This window comes from Anguilla rostrata, chromosome 4, assembly GCF_018555375.3.
Source record: "Anguilla rostrata isolate EN2019 chromosome 4, ASM1855537v3, whole genome shotgun sequence".
In the NCBI taxonomy this organism is placed as follows: domain Eukaryota; kingdom Metazoa; phylum Chordata; class Actinopteri; order Anguilliformes; family Anguillidae; genus Anguilla; species Anguilla rostrata.
Genome location: NC_057936.1, coordinates 44,832,515 through 44,850,187, shown reverse-complemented (window position 1 = coordinate 44,850,187; position 17,673 = coordinate 44,832,515). Strand labels below are relative to the sequence as shown.

The following is a 17,673-nucleotide window of genomic DNA, read 5'->3' as shown; positions in this document are numbered from 1 at the left end:
TGGTGTAACGCTACAGCATTCTAAATCTTAGATTCTTTGCACTTTGATGCAAAAAAACCCAGTCTTGATCGGCAAAATCACTAGAGATAACAAAAGAAATAACATTGCAGTCCCCTTCCCCGAAGGAGGGCTGAAACGGACACTCCTGGTTGATGATTATGGTATTTTATAATCCAATAAATGTCCACAAACAAGTCGAACAACTGCCAAGACTACAGTGATGGCATTGATATCACTAAAATCCCCCTCTGATCCCTAAGCAATCCCTTTGTATACGGGCCAGCAAAAGTCATTATTCATGATGAATTATTTCCACTGAGTTGAAAGCATTTTCAGGAGCATTTGAAAATGAGCATTTCTATACACGTAAATAGAATGTCAAATGCGAAAAGTGCCATTTTTCTAAAAAAACAACTGCTTACCTTACAAACTGTGAAAAAATGAGTGCTAAGTAAATAACCTAACAGCTACAACCTGAAAAAAATCAACCCTCTCTATGATCTACCCATTGTGTTTTCTACTCCTGCTTGGAAATCCCATATGCATCACAATAACCTTACAGTGTTGTCTTTTTCAAGCTAATTTACACAGCTTTCGAACATAGTTTATGGCTATCTTCTAGCTGAAATGATGTCTTGGCTACCCTGCTGCGTACCCAGTTACATTCACTTTGCGTTTATGCATTGCGCAGGAGTAGATGTTTAGCGCAACTGTTTATCTGAGCTTTGTACATAAAAACACTGCAGTAGTGAAAAAGCGTTGTGGTAGGGTGGGCGTGGTTTTGCGTTGGCTGCAGAGAGAGAGAGTGAGCGGGGCGGCTCTCGGACTTGCGCCACAGCTGTTGGGGATTGCTAATCAGCACGGATGTTTAATTGTATGATTGATTGACAATGTGCTGATTACCTCGACAGTGAGCCTGGGCGCTTAAAAGGCGGTCTACGGAGGCAGACGGGGGGCTGACTGGAGACGGAGGAAGTGCTGCAAGAACCTGCAGCACAGCTTTGTGTGTGTTACAAAACCGAAAGCCGCGTGGCGGCCGCAAAATAAAAAGACGCATTTGCGTCCTGGAAATAAATCCCGTCTCTCTCTCGTCTGTTAAACTGAGCGGTGGCACTCAGCTTGCCACAAGCGTACTATATCATTTTAAATTGTTCATTATGCTTTTGTCATTTTCCTCCTTGTGGGCTCTCACCCTGTTGTGATCAGGGTGATATCTGTATAGCCGCGTTTCCACCGCAGGAACTTTACCCCGGAACTAGGAACCTTTTGAGGAACTCAGTGCGTTTCCACAGCAGGAACTAGGGTCTAAATTTAGTTCCGGGGGCTTTATTTTACCCCCAAAAAGGTTCCTGCTCGGGGGGTAGTACTTTCCAAAAGTACAGGAACCTTTGGGGTGGGGCGCAAGCACTGAAAATTTCTGATTGGTCGACTACTTGCAGTGTTATTTTTTTTACTTTCAGCCGCCATGTTTAAAAATCTCCAGCCGCAAACCAATTTATTTTCATAATAACTTCAAATCAAACTTGTATGTTATGCGGTGCAGTAGCCTAGTTTTGGTTATAGCCTGCCAACGTCTTGGAATTATAACGTGTGCTCTGTTCTTTTCTTGCTTTCGTATTCGTTTTATAAAATGCTAAGCATTCGTGCTGGGACAGCATATTACGTACCAAAACATTTGAACGGATTAATTCGGTTGCTGAATATTTTCTTCCGGATTTTCTTTGTTAGCCTGTTGTAACTGACTCAAAACGTTTGATACGAGGTTGATGTGAGGTATGCGGTAGTTCTGCGTAATTCACATTGGTGATAGCCTAGAGTAAAAGCAAATTGGAAATCACCTTCCGCACTTTTTGTCAGGGTAAAATAACAGGTTAATTCTAGTAATCGTCCCTTTAGCTTTTTCAGACTGCCGTAATTTTACTCTGCCATTCTTCAATTCCACAAAAAGACCAGGAAGACTAGACATATTTATGGTGCATGGTTCGCATCTAGAGGGCACACTCTGCTGCTCCACTAGCAGTAACTTTCAAGTAAAGAAAACAATGGCTGTACCACTGCAATATTAATTTACATTTTCACGCAAGTCCGAGTTTTCATTCTATTTATTCTTGTCATTTTGCGATTAGCCTATATTGGAAATGACGGTAAGAGTCGAATTAATCAATTCAACAGCAAATTGTTTACGACGTGTGCATGTTTTCTGCTGTTGTTATTTGTGGAATGAAAATGCATTCGGTCGCCTCGGATGTCAAGACATGAAAGTGAATGTTCGCATAAAAACATAATGAATGTGTTTGAGAGGATATATAAAACAGTTACAATCTGACTATTGGCCTGTTATATCCTATTTGTTGCATAACAACGGTCCAAGTCGAACTACCAACGAGAGTTTTGCTTGACAACGGTAAAATATGCCCAAACGGCCGCGGAAGAATATTTAAATTCCAGGTGATTAAGTCGATAAAAATCAATAAATACTAAAAGAACCATATATAGTCATTGTTGGTAACCCATTGTATAAGTGGAATAAACGCCTCCAGGCTGTCCCGGTTATTAGAAAATAATGTAGGCTACTTCGGTGGTAGTATGGGGTTACAGAAGAATTCATACGTCAGTGGACTAATTTGCCTAATCTTCGCGGGTTTTTAGACCGCGGTGGAAACGCAGACAACAATGGGCTGAAGGAACCTTTTAGTTCCTTGAAAAGTAGTTCCTGGGACGTGGCTCAAGTGGTTTGATTGTTTCTCTGACGTTAGTTTGTTTGGAGCAGCAGTGTAGCATAGAGGGTAAGGAACTGGGCTTATAACCAAAAGGGCATAGGTTTGATTCCTAGGTAGGACACTGCCGTTCTAAAAACACTCCAAAACAATGGCCATTAATATGGCTGCTATAACAGCCTCTACTCTTTTGGGAAGCATGCCCACTAGATTTTGGAACACGTTTGCGGGGATTTGCTTCCATTCAGCCAAAAGAGCATTGAGGTTGGGCTATTATGTTCGGCATAAGGCCTGGCTCGCAGTCGCCGTTCCAATTTATCCCAAAGGTGTTCGATGGGGATAAGGTCAGGGCTCTGTGCAGGCGAGTTCTTCCACACTGTCAGCAAGGTGAGGATTAATTAAAATATGTTTCATTTTCAGAACCCAGCAGTTTTAACCGTTAAAACCCTCATTTGACATCTGGCACACTGAATCGCGAACACAAGTGCATCAATAGTTAAAACACACAAGTCACAACAAGTGTCCACGTCTAATCTAAAGACGAGGTTCAATTACCTTAAAACAATTAACAAAGGATACATACATGGACAGTCACACAAGAAATGACTGAAACAGATATCAAACCACGGCTTTTGATCCAAAGTAATTCAAAATGCAGAAACCAAAAGAATCAGAGATGAAATGTAGAATGGCAGGCCTAGATGTAGGACTCAAATGCAACCTTCCAATTGTTACAAAAGCTACTTCCTTCCACGTCGCCCAAACTTAACTAACTGACCACAAGAAAGCCACATATTTTAACTGATGAAAAAGAAAAGGGGTCAGGGGCATGGGTATGTGCATCCCCTTTGACAAACACACACGCAGATACACAGATTCACACCGAACTGGAACTAAGTGGTCTAGCCCAAACCATGAAAAGCAGTCCCAGGCCATTATTCCTCCTCTACCAAAATGTAAATAACACTATGCATTTGGGCTGGTAGCGTTCCCTTGGCCCCGTTCTCCAAATTTGTCCATCAGACTGCCAGATAGTGAAGTGATTCACCACTCCAGAGAACGCGTTTTCGCTTCTAAAATGGTATGTTTCATTTGTTTGAGCTAAGATAGACAATATTGTTTCTTGAAATTTGGTCTAATTTTGATAACAGTACTTTTTAGTGGCAAGCCTAGGTTTTTGCAAGTCTTAATAACGTATAGACACTGCTTTGTATGTGCAAGTAACTTGTGTGTTTGAAATGTGTTTGTCTTCAGATATGTTACAGCCTTCAGGAAAATAGCCTATTAGCAGTCTTTTGCAGGGGGTTTCACTGCACTTAATTTTATTTTATAATATTACTTACCTTTTTGTTTGCTGCTGGCTTTAATCTTGTTTTACCGATTGTGTGAGCATGTCTTAATGCTCATTAATTGGTAGGCCTATTCTCTATTCTGAGTCATTCTTTTTATAGGCCAGATAGTAGATTTTAAGATTATGAGTTATTATTAATCGTTACATGAAGGGATGGCCAGTTGAATATGCAATACCTAGTAGCCTGTCTCAGAAATATGTTTTTCTCCACATCCAATATATATGTGAAGTAGCAATGTTATTTGAATTGTAGTTATTTATTTAGGGTAGTTTTCTGTTATGGATGCTAATGAAATCAATGTTTAAGCTTGAAGTCAATACTCTCAGGTCCAAGTGACGACATGCCCACCCCCAAGACATCTTTTCTCAGGGAAACTCTGCTACGTGTAGTGAAGCTTCATTGAGCTGTAGTCCTGTAGCTACTGTCCTTCTGATCTGGATTGGAAGCGGATTTACCTTCTGCCATGTCAGGGGCCTTCCCCTGTAAGACTCTGGACCCAAGGCACAGGGGCCGGGCCATCAAGGAAGAGGCCGTTCTTACCACTTGGAATCTGGCATAAGACAAGACATGTTTTGTGAGTGACATCCAAATGTGCCTGGCTACATGTATACAATATGCTCAGACTACTTCTCAGCCCCATTTGTGTACAGTGCCCTCCAAAATTATTGACAATCTTGATAAAGATGAGCAAAGAAGGCTGTATAAAACAAACAATAGAGATAACAAACCAAATTGCATGATTCTTTAAAATTATATCCTTTAATACAAACACTGTTCAGAGAAAATGATTTAGCCTAAATGAAGCAAGACATTTGTACCATTTACAATACTAACTTAGATTTTGTTTATATGCATAATTAAGGAAGAAATAAAGTGCCGCAGATGCAATTTTCTCAGCAAAAAGGCAAAAATGAATTTGCTCTTTTTTTTTTTAGTTTGGAATTAAATACTGAGAGATCCCATATATAAAACATGTTAAACTTATACATGTCCTGGATTAAAAAGTCCTTGACCACAAGTGCGTAAAATCTACGGGTGGATATGCAGAACTACTAAAGATCTATGAAGCAAAAAGTAAGCAGTGTGTCCAAATCAAAATGACTAAATAATTAATTGCTGCAAGTCACTATGTTCACCACAAACATTATTTTCGTCAGAAAACGAAATCCCGATGGGAAAAATACATTGTAAATCTGACAAGGGAACCCATGGCTCGAAAATGCCAATTTACTTCCGGGTTTTAGGACTACAAACTGTAACACTCTATTGCAAAAACTATCTAAGAAAGAAACCAGTACAATACAGCAAGATAAAAAATATCTTTGAATCATAGCATAGTTTGTTTCAGCTGTTAATTTGTTTATTTATAGAGTGTTGCAGTGAAGACGTCTTTTTGTAGGCCAACCCGGACGTTTCTTCCACTATGGGTTCCCTCGGCAAATTTCCAATGCATTTTTCCCATAGGGACTACATTTATTTAGTGCACTTGTTAATAGTGGACTTTGTGAGTGCTGAAGCATACCTCGCTCGTAGATATTGTTGAGCCTTGTGCTGAGTGATATAGAGGCTCATGTAAATTTGCCATTTGCCAAATTACAGATTATAGTGAATGTACTTTTCAAAACATTCTCAAAATTATAGCTGTATCATATCCTATTTTCTGTGAGGTAAAAAGGTAAAGTTGTGACACATTTTGCTCTTGAGGAACTAGAAAGGAGGGGACATTCGTTTCAGAGAGTAAAGGTTTTGGAAAAAAACATTGTGGAGAAAACTTCCATCACAGCCTGTGAGTGAGTTACACACGAGTGGTGGGTGACACGATGTTCGTGTTAGGCTAGGCTTTGCAGTTGCTTAGAATAAATAGCATCATTACAAATATTGCTATTATGTGCAACTGTAGTTTTTTTCCATAGTATTAACATTTAGGCTACTTGAGAGAAAAATAAATGTCACCATTACATACAATAAAAAAAGATTTCTCAATTGTGAAGTATCTTGTGATGTGTTTATGTGTCGTATGCTATTATTCCGTGGAAACTGGATCAAACAGTATAAGTTAAATGGAAAAAACTAAAAAAGTATAAGCAAGAGATTGCTGTGTAGCAAAATAATACAAGTTATACTTTGTAGCGTAACGAATTACGGCTAAGTAAGGTACTTTTATTACTTTCAAAACGAGTAACGAGTAATATTACACTTTGTAGTTAATATTTATAACAATAATAATGTTATGTTCCGGACTAATAGAATAGAACACTCTCCCACCCAAGAACACCAAAAACTTCAGCTGCTTTAGAGAAGCATGGCACGTGTGAATGTTCCATGAGAGCATTCTTCACTTTATACGTGCATTCATTCATGCATGCACGTATAAAGATGAGACACTTTTTGTGATGGGGGGGGAAGCTGTTCCGGCGTCTTGAGCAATGTGCTATCGACCAAGCTGGCAACGGAGTTGCGTACAAGTCACATGATGGCAAAGGCAGCTCTGAGCTTACAAACTCCGTGGCATAGAGGCGACCAGCAGCTCTTTAGGCTAGCTGTTGGTCGGTCGGTCCACTAAAATGTCCTCCTGTGGGTGCACGCGCGGTCGCAGCTATTGCGGATTTGCGCTTGTTTTTACTAATGTTTTATATTTACTATTAACATTTACTAATGTTTACTAATATTAACATTTACTAATGTTTTATATTCAGGGTTTCCGCCAGTGTATTGCAAGCCCGGCGGGCCGCTGGGCCTAAATAGACCCCCTGCCGGGCCTAAGCATCAGGGATTTTTTTTTTTTTTTTTAAACATATTTTTGTTTTTTAAACTAGTTACAGTGGGGCGGCTTGGTTGGAAAGCTCACCAGCAACATCTGTTGGTTAAAACGTGAACGCACTATAGGAAAACAGCAGGTCTGTTCTTTACCCTCATTGTGCATAGAGTGACGTTCAACACTTGATGCTTCCAACTATCACAAGCTAACGGTACCTAGCAAGGCACCATTTCTTTAGTAGGCTAACTAACCTCGTTACAAACTGTGTTATCACTTCATCTCGTCGGTAAGTACATTCTTTTTATATTAACTTAAGCAGTGTGTAGGTAACGTTAAACTAGTAGCATGAATGTGACGTTCGATACATTGTAACATTACATGATGTAGTAATCGCCATCTAAATAACGACTTCACTTGTTTATTAATAACGTTAGCTTGGTGACATTGATGTGCACGACAACGTGGTCATTTAGCTAACTTAGCTAGCTAGCCAAACAGTCAGCATAGATAGACATTTTGTTGTTGAAACGCGCCCAGCATTCCAAGGCTGTACATTGTTGTAAGATTCAGTAGCCAATAAGTAGGCAGTGTTGTGCATATCCCGCTCTTACAGCTCGTTTCCAGCCCGTCTTTTTTGTCAGTGACATTTCCTTCTGACATCTACGACGGCAATTGCAAACACAACATTTATTTTGCATTTTTGTATAGCTATTTCCATGGATAAAATCGCATTTATTTATTTATTATTTATTGGTAAAATCATTTACTTCATATCCAGGGAGATAGCCAACTACTTGCACGTTACACAGTGTTTCCTGTGGAATTGATCTCTTGGTGTGGTGGTGGGTGTCCGAAAGGGGGGGGGGGGGGGATGTGTAGCAAAGGCAAAAAAGTGTAAAGCCGCGTTTCCACCGCAGGAACTAGGGTCTAAATTTATTTTACCCCCAAAAAAGTTCCTGCTCGGGGGGTAGTACTTTCCAAAAGTACCGGAACCTTTCATGCAAGCGCTGAAAATTTCTGATTGGTCGACTACTTGCAGTGTTATTTGTTTTATTTCAACCGCCATGTTTAAAAATCTGCAGCCGCAAACCAATTTATTTTCATAATAACTTCAAATCAAACTTGTATGTTATGCGGCGCAGTAGCCTAGTTTTGGTTATAGCCTGCCAACGTCTTGGAATTATAACGTGTGCTCTTCTGTTCTTTTCTTGCTTTAGTATTTGTTTTATAAAATGCTAAGCATTCGTGCTGGGACAGCATATTACGTACCAAAACATTCAAACGGATTAATTCGGTTGCTGAATATTTTCTTCCGGATTTTCTTTGTTAGCCCGTTGTAATTGACTCAAAACGTTTGATACAGTTATGTGAGGTATGCGGTAGTTCTGCGTAATTAACATTGGTGATACAGTAAAGCAAAATGGAAATCACCTTCCGAACTTTTTGTCAGGGTAAAATAACAGGTTAATTCTAGTAATCGTCCCTTTAGCTTTTTCAGACTGCCGTAATTTTACTCTGCCATTCTTCAATTCCACAAAAAGACCAGGAAGACTATGGACTAATTTATGGTGCATGGTTCGCATCTGGAGGGCACACTTCGCTGCTCGGCTAACAGTAACTTTGAAGGAAAGCAAACGGTGGCTGTACCATTGCTAATTTAAATTTTCACGCAAGTCCGAGTTTTCGTTCTATTCTTGTCATTTTGCAATTAGCTTATATGGAATTTACGATGAGAAAGTAATCAAACAGCAAATTGTTTACAACGTGTGCATGTTTTCTGCTGTTGTTGCCAGTTATATTGGAAATGTGAATGCATTCTGTCGCCTCGGATGTCAAGACATAATGAATGTGTTTGCGAGGATATATAAAACAGTTACAATCTGACTATTGGCCTGTTATATCCTATTTGTTGCATAACAACGGTCCAAGTTCAACTACCAACAACAGTTTTGCTTGACAACGGTAAAATAGCCAAATAGCCCAAACGGCTGCAGAAGAATATTTCAATTCCAGGTGATTAAATCGATAAAAATCAATAAATACAAAAGTAACCATATACAGTCATTGTTGGTAGCCCGTTGTATATAAGTGGAATAAACCCCTCTGGGCTGTCCCGGTTATTAGAAAATAATGTAGGCTACTTCGGTGGTAGTATGGGGTTACAGAAGAAATCATAGGACAGATGTTTGTTATGTTATGTTTTTATGCGAACATTCACTTTCATGTCTTGACATCCGAGGCGACAGAATGCATTCACATTTCCAATATAACTGGCAACAACAGCAGAAAACATGCACACGTTGTAAACAATTTGCTGTTTGATTACTTTCTCATCGTCAATTCCATATAGGCTAATCGCAAAATGACAAGAATAGAACGAAAACTTGGACTTGCGTGAAAATTTAAATTAGCAATGGTACAGCCACCGTTTGCTTTCCTTCGAAGTTACTGCTAGCCGAGCAGCGAAGCGTGCCCTCCAGATGCGAACCATGCACCATAAATTAGTCCATAGTCTCCCTGGTCTTTTTGTGGAATTGAAGAATGGCAGAGTAAAATTACGGCAGTCTGAAAAAGCTAAAGGGACGATTACTAGAATTAACCTGTTATATTACCCTGACAAAAAGTTCGGAAGGTGATTTCCAATTTTCTTTTACTGTATCACCAATGTGAATTACGCAGAACTACCGCATACCTCACATAACTGTATCAAACGTTTTGAGTCAATTACAACGGGCTAACAAAGAAAATCCGGAAGAAAATATTCAGCAACCGAATTAATCCGTTTGAATGTTTTGGTACGTAATATGCTGTCCCAGCACGAATGCTTGGAATTATAACGTGTGCTCTTCTGTTCTTTTCTTGCTTTAGTATTCGTTTTATAAAATGCTAAGACATTGGCAGGCTATAACCAAAACTAGGCTACTGCGCCGCATAACATACAAGTTTGATTTGAAGTTATTATGAAAATACATCGGTTTGCGGCTGCAGATTTTTAAACATGGCGGTTGAAATAAAACACTGCAAGTAGTCGACCAATCAGAAATTTTCAGCGCTTGCGCCCCACCCCAAAGGTTCCGGTACTTTTGGAAAGTACTACCCCCCGAGCAGGAACTTTTTTGGGGGTAAAATAAAGCCCCCGGAACTAAATTTAGACCCTAGTTCCTGCGGTCGAAACGCACTGAGTTCCTCAAAAGGTTCCTAGTTCCGGGGTTAAGTTCCTGCGGTGGAAACACGGCTATTGACAGCCCATGCAAGAACCACGTCAAAGGACCAGGAATAAATTCTATCATTATTTATATTCCTTTTAAAAATATTTTAAATATTGCAAACGTATTGTTATCATTCATTAATGCCTATGCCTTTCGTTTATGTTCTGAAATCATAGTCCTACATAGTTATTATGCAAGTAGAAAAATTGATATAGGCTAAGGGTTAAAATGAAATGCATCCATGTTAAAATACCACACAATGGAAAAAAAATATCCTACATGTTGCACATGTTGCTATTATGTGTAACTTGATCTTTTTTTTTTAAATGTTACACTTAGTATTCACATTTAGGCTATTTGAGACAATATAGGCTACATAATTATCAAAGTTTTAATTGAAAAGATTAATGTAACATGTTATGGATTTTACACCCCATCAAGGAATTGGCTTTTCACACACCACACCATGCCCCTCACACCTGAAACTATAATGGCATGGGCGGGGCAGTTATAATAATTTCTATTTTAATTACTATTGGGCTACAAAAAGAGAGCTATAAAGGAGAAGCATAATTATTTAAGCGACCGGTTCGGTTTGGTATCGGTTGCAAAGATGTACAGACGACCACAGCGATACACTGCCAAGCAAGCTTTAGACCTGATTCAGAATGCAAATGAAATGCATTCGGGCAATGAGGAGATTGAGCTTGATATTGAATGTGATTTAGGTTCTGATTCTGATTCTGAAGTTGAGAATGAGGCTGAGCTTGTCTCAGAGAGAGACGGAAGGGCAAACGATGGAACAGTAGAACAGACTGCTGGTAATGCTCTGGGCAGAGAAATATCATGCAATGTCTTACGAAAAAAGAATTGGGCCCTATACGAGGCATCAGTGGTGGTAAAAGCATGGATTTAGAAGACTTTTGGTCTTCAGACTTGGGAAATCAATTTTTCAACAAAACTATGTCACGGCAAAGATTTTGGGACATCATGCACTCTCTCAGATTTGATGACAAGGACACAAGGGCAACACATCTTGAGAAAGACAAATTTGCCATGATTTCCGAAATCTGTAACTAATTTGTAACAGGACTCCATGTTACACTCCAGGAGAAAACATAACTGTTGATGAGCAGTTGTTCCCTACCTAAGCACGGTGCCGCTTCATGCAGTACATAGCTACTAAACCAGACAAATTTGGAATAAAGTTCTGGATAGCAGCTGACGTTGAAACCAAATATATGCTGAACGCTTTCCCATACCTTGGGAAATATGAGACCAGGCCTGACGGCGAACAATGCGCCTTGTGGAACCCTTCATCGGAAAAGGAAGAAATATAACCGCAGACAATTTCTTCACCTCAATAGCTCTGGCGAACAATCTACATGCAAAAAAAAACTACATAGGTTGGTACCATGAAGGTACCCTTCTGTGAAGGCACAAAATAAAGAGAGATTTTCCACCACAATCTGGAGAGCTGAACACGGTTTATCAGTGCTAGCCCAAGAAAAATGTGTGCATCTTGAGCACTATGCACAAAACAGTATCGATCGACAGCAATCCAAAAAAACTGGCAGAAACAATCGCCCATTATAACGCCACAAAAATGGGAGCGGATGTTTTGGACCAGATGGCATGGCTGTATTCGGTCAAGGGGGGGCAGTCATCGTTGGCCAGTTGCCATTTTTTACAACATTTTGTATCTGGCTGCTATCAATGCCCATGTTTTGTATACGCAGTGCATGGACAAAACAATTAGTAGAAGAAGCTTTATTCTTGAGTTAGCTAAGGAGTTGCCATGTGATGGAAGTCACATGGCAAAGGCAGCTCTAGGCTTCCAAACTCCATGGCGTACCGTCCTAACGCCACTGTGCAGTCCACAAGCCCCCAACACACCGCAGCGAGAGCAGTCACTAAAAAGAAAACGCTGCCAGGTATCCAGATGTGGAGGGAACAAAACTTGTGACATCTGTGACAAGTGTAAGCGACTTGTCTGTGGCAAATGTACTAAAGTCCAACCCAAGCTCTGCCTTGAATGCTGACAATTCTGTATTCTGGGGCTGGGGAAGGAGTGAGGGGCGATTCCTAAATAATTCAGCTTGCTAGCTATATATTTAGCTAACGTTATATTTTCAAAATCGTTTTAATTTCCTAACATTGCGCCGTATGCTAGTGGTTTTGATATAATAAAGCAAGTTACTGAAGACACGTGTCTAGTCTTTTTACTTTGTTGCTATCTCAATGTAACTTTGTGTTCGTTGAAGTGATACATTGTACTGCATGCAGTTTTGAAATCCCACTTGTTCTGCTGTGTTTCGTAGTGAGCATAAAAGCATATTTTTCTGTCTTCATCTTTTAGTGCAGATTTTTATTTTGAACTTCAGCCTGCAACTCAGGATGCTGTTGTTATTGGCACTGCTGATTGGATTAGACGCACCATCGTCACAACTTAATTTGCATATTGCTCAAGACGCTGGAAGCACGGCCCCCCTCCCCAAAAACGGTCTCGTCTTTTTACTTGCATGTACTGCATTTCACCGGGTGAAATGTGACAGAATGAATGTGCGCTACGTGCGAACTAATGTGAACTGAACATTCGTGAAAATACCTCCAATATTGCGGTGTTGTTTTTTCATACATCCCATGCTTGTAACTGTATTATTTCTGGTGGCTAAGTCGCGGGGAAAACTCATTTGAACAACAAGATCCTTAACACGTATTTCTTCGCCAAGGTCTTATCTACAGTGTGGTATAAAGCATTTTAGTTTTACGAATGGGTGTTTTTTGTAATTACGATGAAAAGGAGACACACGCCGTCTTTGGATTTCGAATCCCCAGCAGATAGGCTATAGTATTCCTTAGCCAGCTATAACTTGCGGCCAGTGTACATGTTTTCTGGTGGCTAAGTCACGGGGAAAACTCATTTGAACAACAAGATCCTTGCATGTATTTCTTCGCCAAGGTCTTGTCTATAGTGTGGTATAAAGCATGAGTTTTACGAATAGGTGTTTTTTGTAATTACGATGAATAGGAGACATGCGCCGTCTTTGGATTTCGAATCCCCAGGAGTTCGAACAGTCACACCTAGCTATGACCTGCTTGCCAGTGTACATGTTTTCTGGTGGCTATGTCACCGGAAAAACTAGTTTGAACAACATTTTAACATATATTTTTATAAAACAGATAACCCCACCCTAAACGTCACACAGGTGATGATGCATTTCCCTCAAACGACAGTGATTACATGCGAAGGGAAGCATCTTATTTTTAAAATCGTATTATAGGAAACAACAGTTATATTCTGGCAAATTAGCGATTTATATGTTGTCATTTGACTATACTGTAAAGTCACGGTAATTTTAGGATAGCGCTTCCGATATTGCGTGTGTCGAAAATGCTGCGACGGAAGAAGAAAAAACTCAGAAGCCACATCTGTCCAAAATGTAAACAAGTCAGACAGTTATCACGGTCGGGAAGAATTTCATGTCAACTTCACCGCGCAAAATAGCCTAATCTAGCTATGGAGAAATTAGTTAGATAGCAAAGAAATTTGCGAGTCAGTCGACAGTGCACTTCGTGGCATAATCAACTACAATAATAATCCACTGCGATGCAAATACAACTGACATGTTATTAACTAGTAGAAACGTTAACTTAACTACTACATATTGCTTATCCTTGAATAGCCTACTCACCTTGATGGCAGCATGTCTTCGCTTACACCTAAACAAATAACCGAATATAGCTTCCCAACAGAAATATGGAGGAACCGGAATGATGGAGAGTTCCCTCCAACAACTGAAAATTTATAATGCACTTCCGCACAGATATGACGCGTAACCATAGACTTGTATATTTAACTAGAGACAAGTTTTCCTTCAAACCAGGGGACCAGGGATTGCCATTCTCAGTGAAGCTCATAAACTCCAGTGGTTACTCAAGGTATTGCAGTTTAGTAAGCCTCTGGTGCCAAAAAGCAAATTTCCCCATTCAAGTCCATTCAAAACTACGAATTTACCCTGGCCAAATTAAATTGTTTTGGACAGAACTTTTTATCTCTAAAATTTCTTCACACTGATCTAATTACGACTCAGCCACAGAAGAAGATATAGGATTTTATATTTCATTCCAATTTGGTCCGCATAGTTTTACGTCACAGTGCTCGTAACCATAGACTATATGCTCGTAACTGCTATTTTTTACAGTCTCTGGCCGAGACAAGCACACCCGCTCGTCTCATAGCCTACGTGTCCGGGTATAAGACTGTACATGACTCATCGATGTAGAAAAGGGTTGAATTCAGAGTTGCTTGCACGGAACCAATATATCTGCGCAGAGTATTAAACCATGACCTAAAACAACATGAATCCACCGCCATTATTGTTTTGATTATGTTGTTATTTTGATATATTAATAATAGTAATGTTACCTGCCATAATTTTCTTTTGTCCGTTGTTCATGGTGAATGACTCGTAACAAATAAATATTTAGTAGCTAATAAAGCTAGCATATGTGGCTCTTAAATTAAGATTCTGTTATGCTGATTCCACAATATTATTTAGATTACATTCTCATTTTGATATTTCTACTAATAGCATAATATCATTAAAATGCTATTAGTTGTAATATTTCTGTCTTTGAATGATGATGGTGCTGATGATGACAACGTAATCACAGGCTATGAAAAATAAACGGGCCAACATAAATTAAATAATGAGAATAGGCTATATTTAATTTGTTCTTTAATTATCTTTCAAATAGCCTACTGCTGGTTAAGATGAAGTGGTGATGAAGATGATAAACATGTTATTTACAAAGATAATGATTGTATGAATATAATACATAAGCCTAATTTATCAAGAGTTTACGTAAATTTTTGCATTTTGCCCATTTATTTATTCTGTCTTGGCTAACTCATAGTTCAATGCGCACAGCGCGAAAATTTGTTTGTGTGCTGTGATAAACCGAATTCCACTGATGTAGAATTCGCTTCGCGGTTCCCTTTTAATTGTAGGCTACTCATCGTTTTTCTAAGGATGCGAACGTTCATTTTTTTAGTGGATTTACTGGATCTTAGCGTGTATTTCATTATTTTTTAAGAACACGCAGACACAAAGCACAATTAACCGGGACGGTTTTTAAGTGATGGGGTACATTTATCAGCACTAGGCAATGGCATTTTGAATAATTTCCTCCTTGTACTGCTTAGATTGTCACTACCCGTTCAGGACAGCATGACTAACAACATTACAGTAGCCTACAGCAAATCGTATCGACAGGTTGTCGTTGCCCGTATTGTACTTTTTCCTGTAAACAAGTAAAACGAGCCAATATTTCAGTAGGTGACAAGCTCTTATTTTATTACTACACATTGTTAATATACATATAAATATAAAGCACATTGCATGTTTCCATTTGAATAAAAAATAAAACTTGATTGATTAAATCTTTTGCTTTTTCTCATGCACCTAACAGGCATTCAAGTCAAAGAAAGCAGATAAATCAAGTTAATTATATTAGCTAGCTGTTCCAATCTGCAGTCGCTTTTCACAACGGTGCATTATGCTTGAGATCAGAGTCACGCTGGCTAGGAATAGCCAGGAGGTCATAGCTAGGGAGGTCATTTACGGGGGTAATTTATCATTGTGAATATTCTTGTAGGATATTATACTACATTTTCGGTAGAATATTATACATTGTGTAAAGTTCATCCCATTGTAATAATTTACATAGTAATTTTAAACACAATTAAATGTTTGAAGAAAACATTAACACCAGATGAAGAATCACATTTCCATATTCGTATTGTCAAAACGAAAACAGGCAATCCAGTTTAATATTGGGCTGAGTGTCCACACTGAATAAGGAAAATTAAGTTAGACTAAATTACCTTATAACAAACTTAAGAAAATATTGAAAGGAAGTGGTGTGTAACAATAAATATGTAGTCTAATTCACACAACACACAATGCACACACACTCAGATTCATAACACTGGACATAAATTCAGCTTATTCAAAATCCTGTATGCAATGTAGCTATTATTTACAGGAAACAAAGTGATCAAGTTATTTAGGGCTTCACCAAGCTTCAAATGCACTTAGAGCAGTTTGTCTTCCTGCATGTAGTATTAACATTAATAATCACAAATTGAGCAGAAAAAAATGTAATAAGGAACACAGTTGTATCCATGTATTTAATGTCACGGTACGGGTAGGGGGGACCCAAACGCAGAGGGAAGAAAAAAAAAAAAACACAAACTCAAAAGGGAAATTTAACAAAGACTTTACTAACACAGGCAAACAAACAGGGCCACAATGGACAAAAACACAAACTCAAAAAATAATCTAGTGAAACAGAAAACAGGAACTCACAAACATGGGCAGGGCAGAACACAGGCAGGTAGAGGACAAGGGCAGGTCAAACAAAACACAGGCAGGTATAATCGGTCTGAAAACAAAACACAAGTCAGAACAAACACAGGCAGGTACATACGGTTGAAACCAACAGATATCGGGAACAAACACAGGCAGGTACATACGGTTTTCAAACAGACCTCGGAAACAAACACAAGCAGGCAGGTACATGTAAGTCAGGTAACAAACACAAGCAGGCAGGTACATGTAAGTCAGGTAACAAACACAAGGAACCAGCCCCCGAGTCAAGGGAACAGAGAACTTAAATAGACAAGGGGTAACAAGACACAGGTGAACTCAAAAAACAATCAAACCAGAAGGAGGGGATAACAAGACACAGGTGGGAACAATGATGGAATAACGAGACAACCAATAATACAATTAACAGGGGGGAACAGGACACAAAACAGAAGTGCCGCCATCTGGCGGCCCAACAGGGAAAACGCAGACAGGAACACCGGAACATGACATTTAATTTGTTTGCCACTGTATTAAAGCCATGTAGTCATAACTTGGTTATCCAGATAATAGTTAGTGAAGCTCTTATAATTGCACTAGACAGATTCCAAGTCCACCTGTGAAACTGGGATTACAGTAAATTCCAACGACCTTGTTTGGACAACCCTGGCTTAAATTTAGCTGTGTCCACACTGCCACCAGATCATTAGCCATATTTTCCTTAGACAACTGTGTTGCTAATCTCTCTCATATCTGTTAGGAAGTGAATGAAGCCAGCCATCCACATAAATACATTTGCGTTCAATGTCTGCCAGCAGATATGCATGTGTCCTGCTAGTCATCTCAAGTTTAATGAGTATATTTTTTGATGTCACACTGAGCTGTCTGTTAGAAAAACAACATCAGGCATAATGTTATAGGACCTTACAATGATAATTGGAATTGGCTGGCATTCACTGTTTGTATTACATGTACAAACAATTCCAGCTCACCGAAATCTTCATTTGTAAACTTCAGAGATGAGTTATGCCTCCTCTCTGCTCTTGTGTATGTAGAGGTGTAGAATGCTACATTGTTGTGTAAAAATCTCTGAAAAGTCTCTGCTTGCTTATTAATGACTGGGATCTGCAACACTTCTTCTACAGCAAGCTGAATAGAGGCAGTCAAATGTATGCTACTTGATTTACCCAGCGTTAAACAAGTATTGGAAATTTTGACTGGAAACTACTGCTAGTCTGCAAACTACTTGAAGTAGGCTAATAA

General features: G+C 39.2%; 1 protein-coding gene and 1 long non-coding RNA gene across 5 annotated transcripts in view; one reads left to right on the top strand and one right to left on the bottom strand.

The window, feature by feature from the left end:
* Nucleotides 1–13,890, bottom strand: part of LOC135253444 (acyl-coenzyme A thioesterase 9, mitochondrial-like) — a 60,837-nt gene extending 46,947 nt beyond the window's left edge. For 2 of the 4 annotated variants that reach the window (XM_064332738.1, XM_064332739.1), the window contains exons 1-2: nucleotides 13,732–13,890; nucleotides 4,525–4,619 (exon numbers count right to left, since the gene is read on the bottom strand). In XM_064332738.1, coding sequence (XP_064188808.1) covers nucleotides 4,525–4,619; nucleotides 13,732–13,880 — 244 coding nt within the window. In that variant the 5' untranslated portion in view covers nucleotides 13,881–13,890. The remainder of the gene's footprint in view (nucleotides 1–4,524; nucleotides 4,620–13,731) is intronic. The other 2 variants (XM_064332741.1, XM_064332740.1) reach the window with 2 other exon arrangements.
* Nucleotides 1–17,673, top strand: part of LOC135253451 (uncharacterized) — a 47,561-nt gene that overhangs the window by 23,708 nt on the left and 6,180 nt on the right. The gene's annotated exons all lie outside the window — the stretch shown is intronic.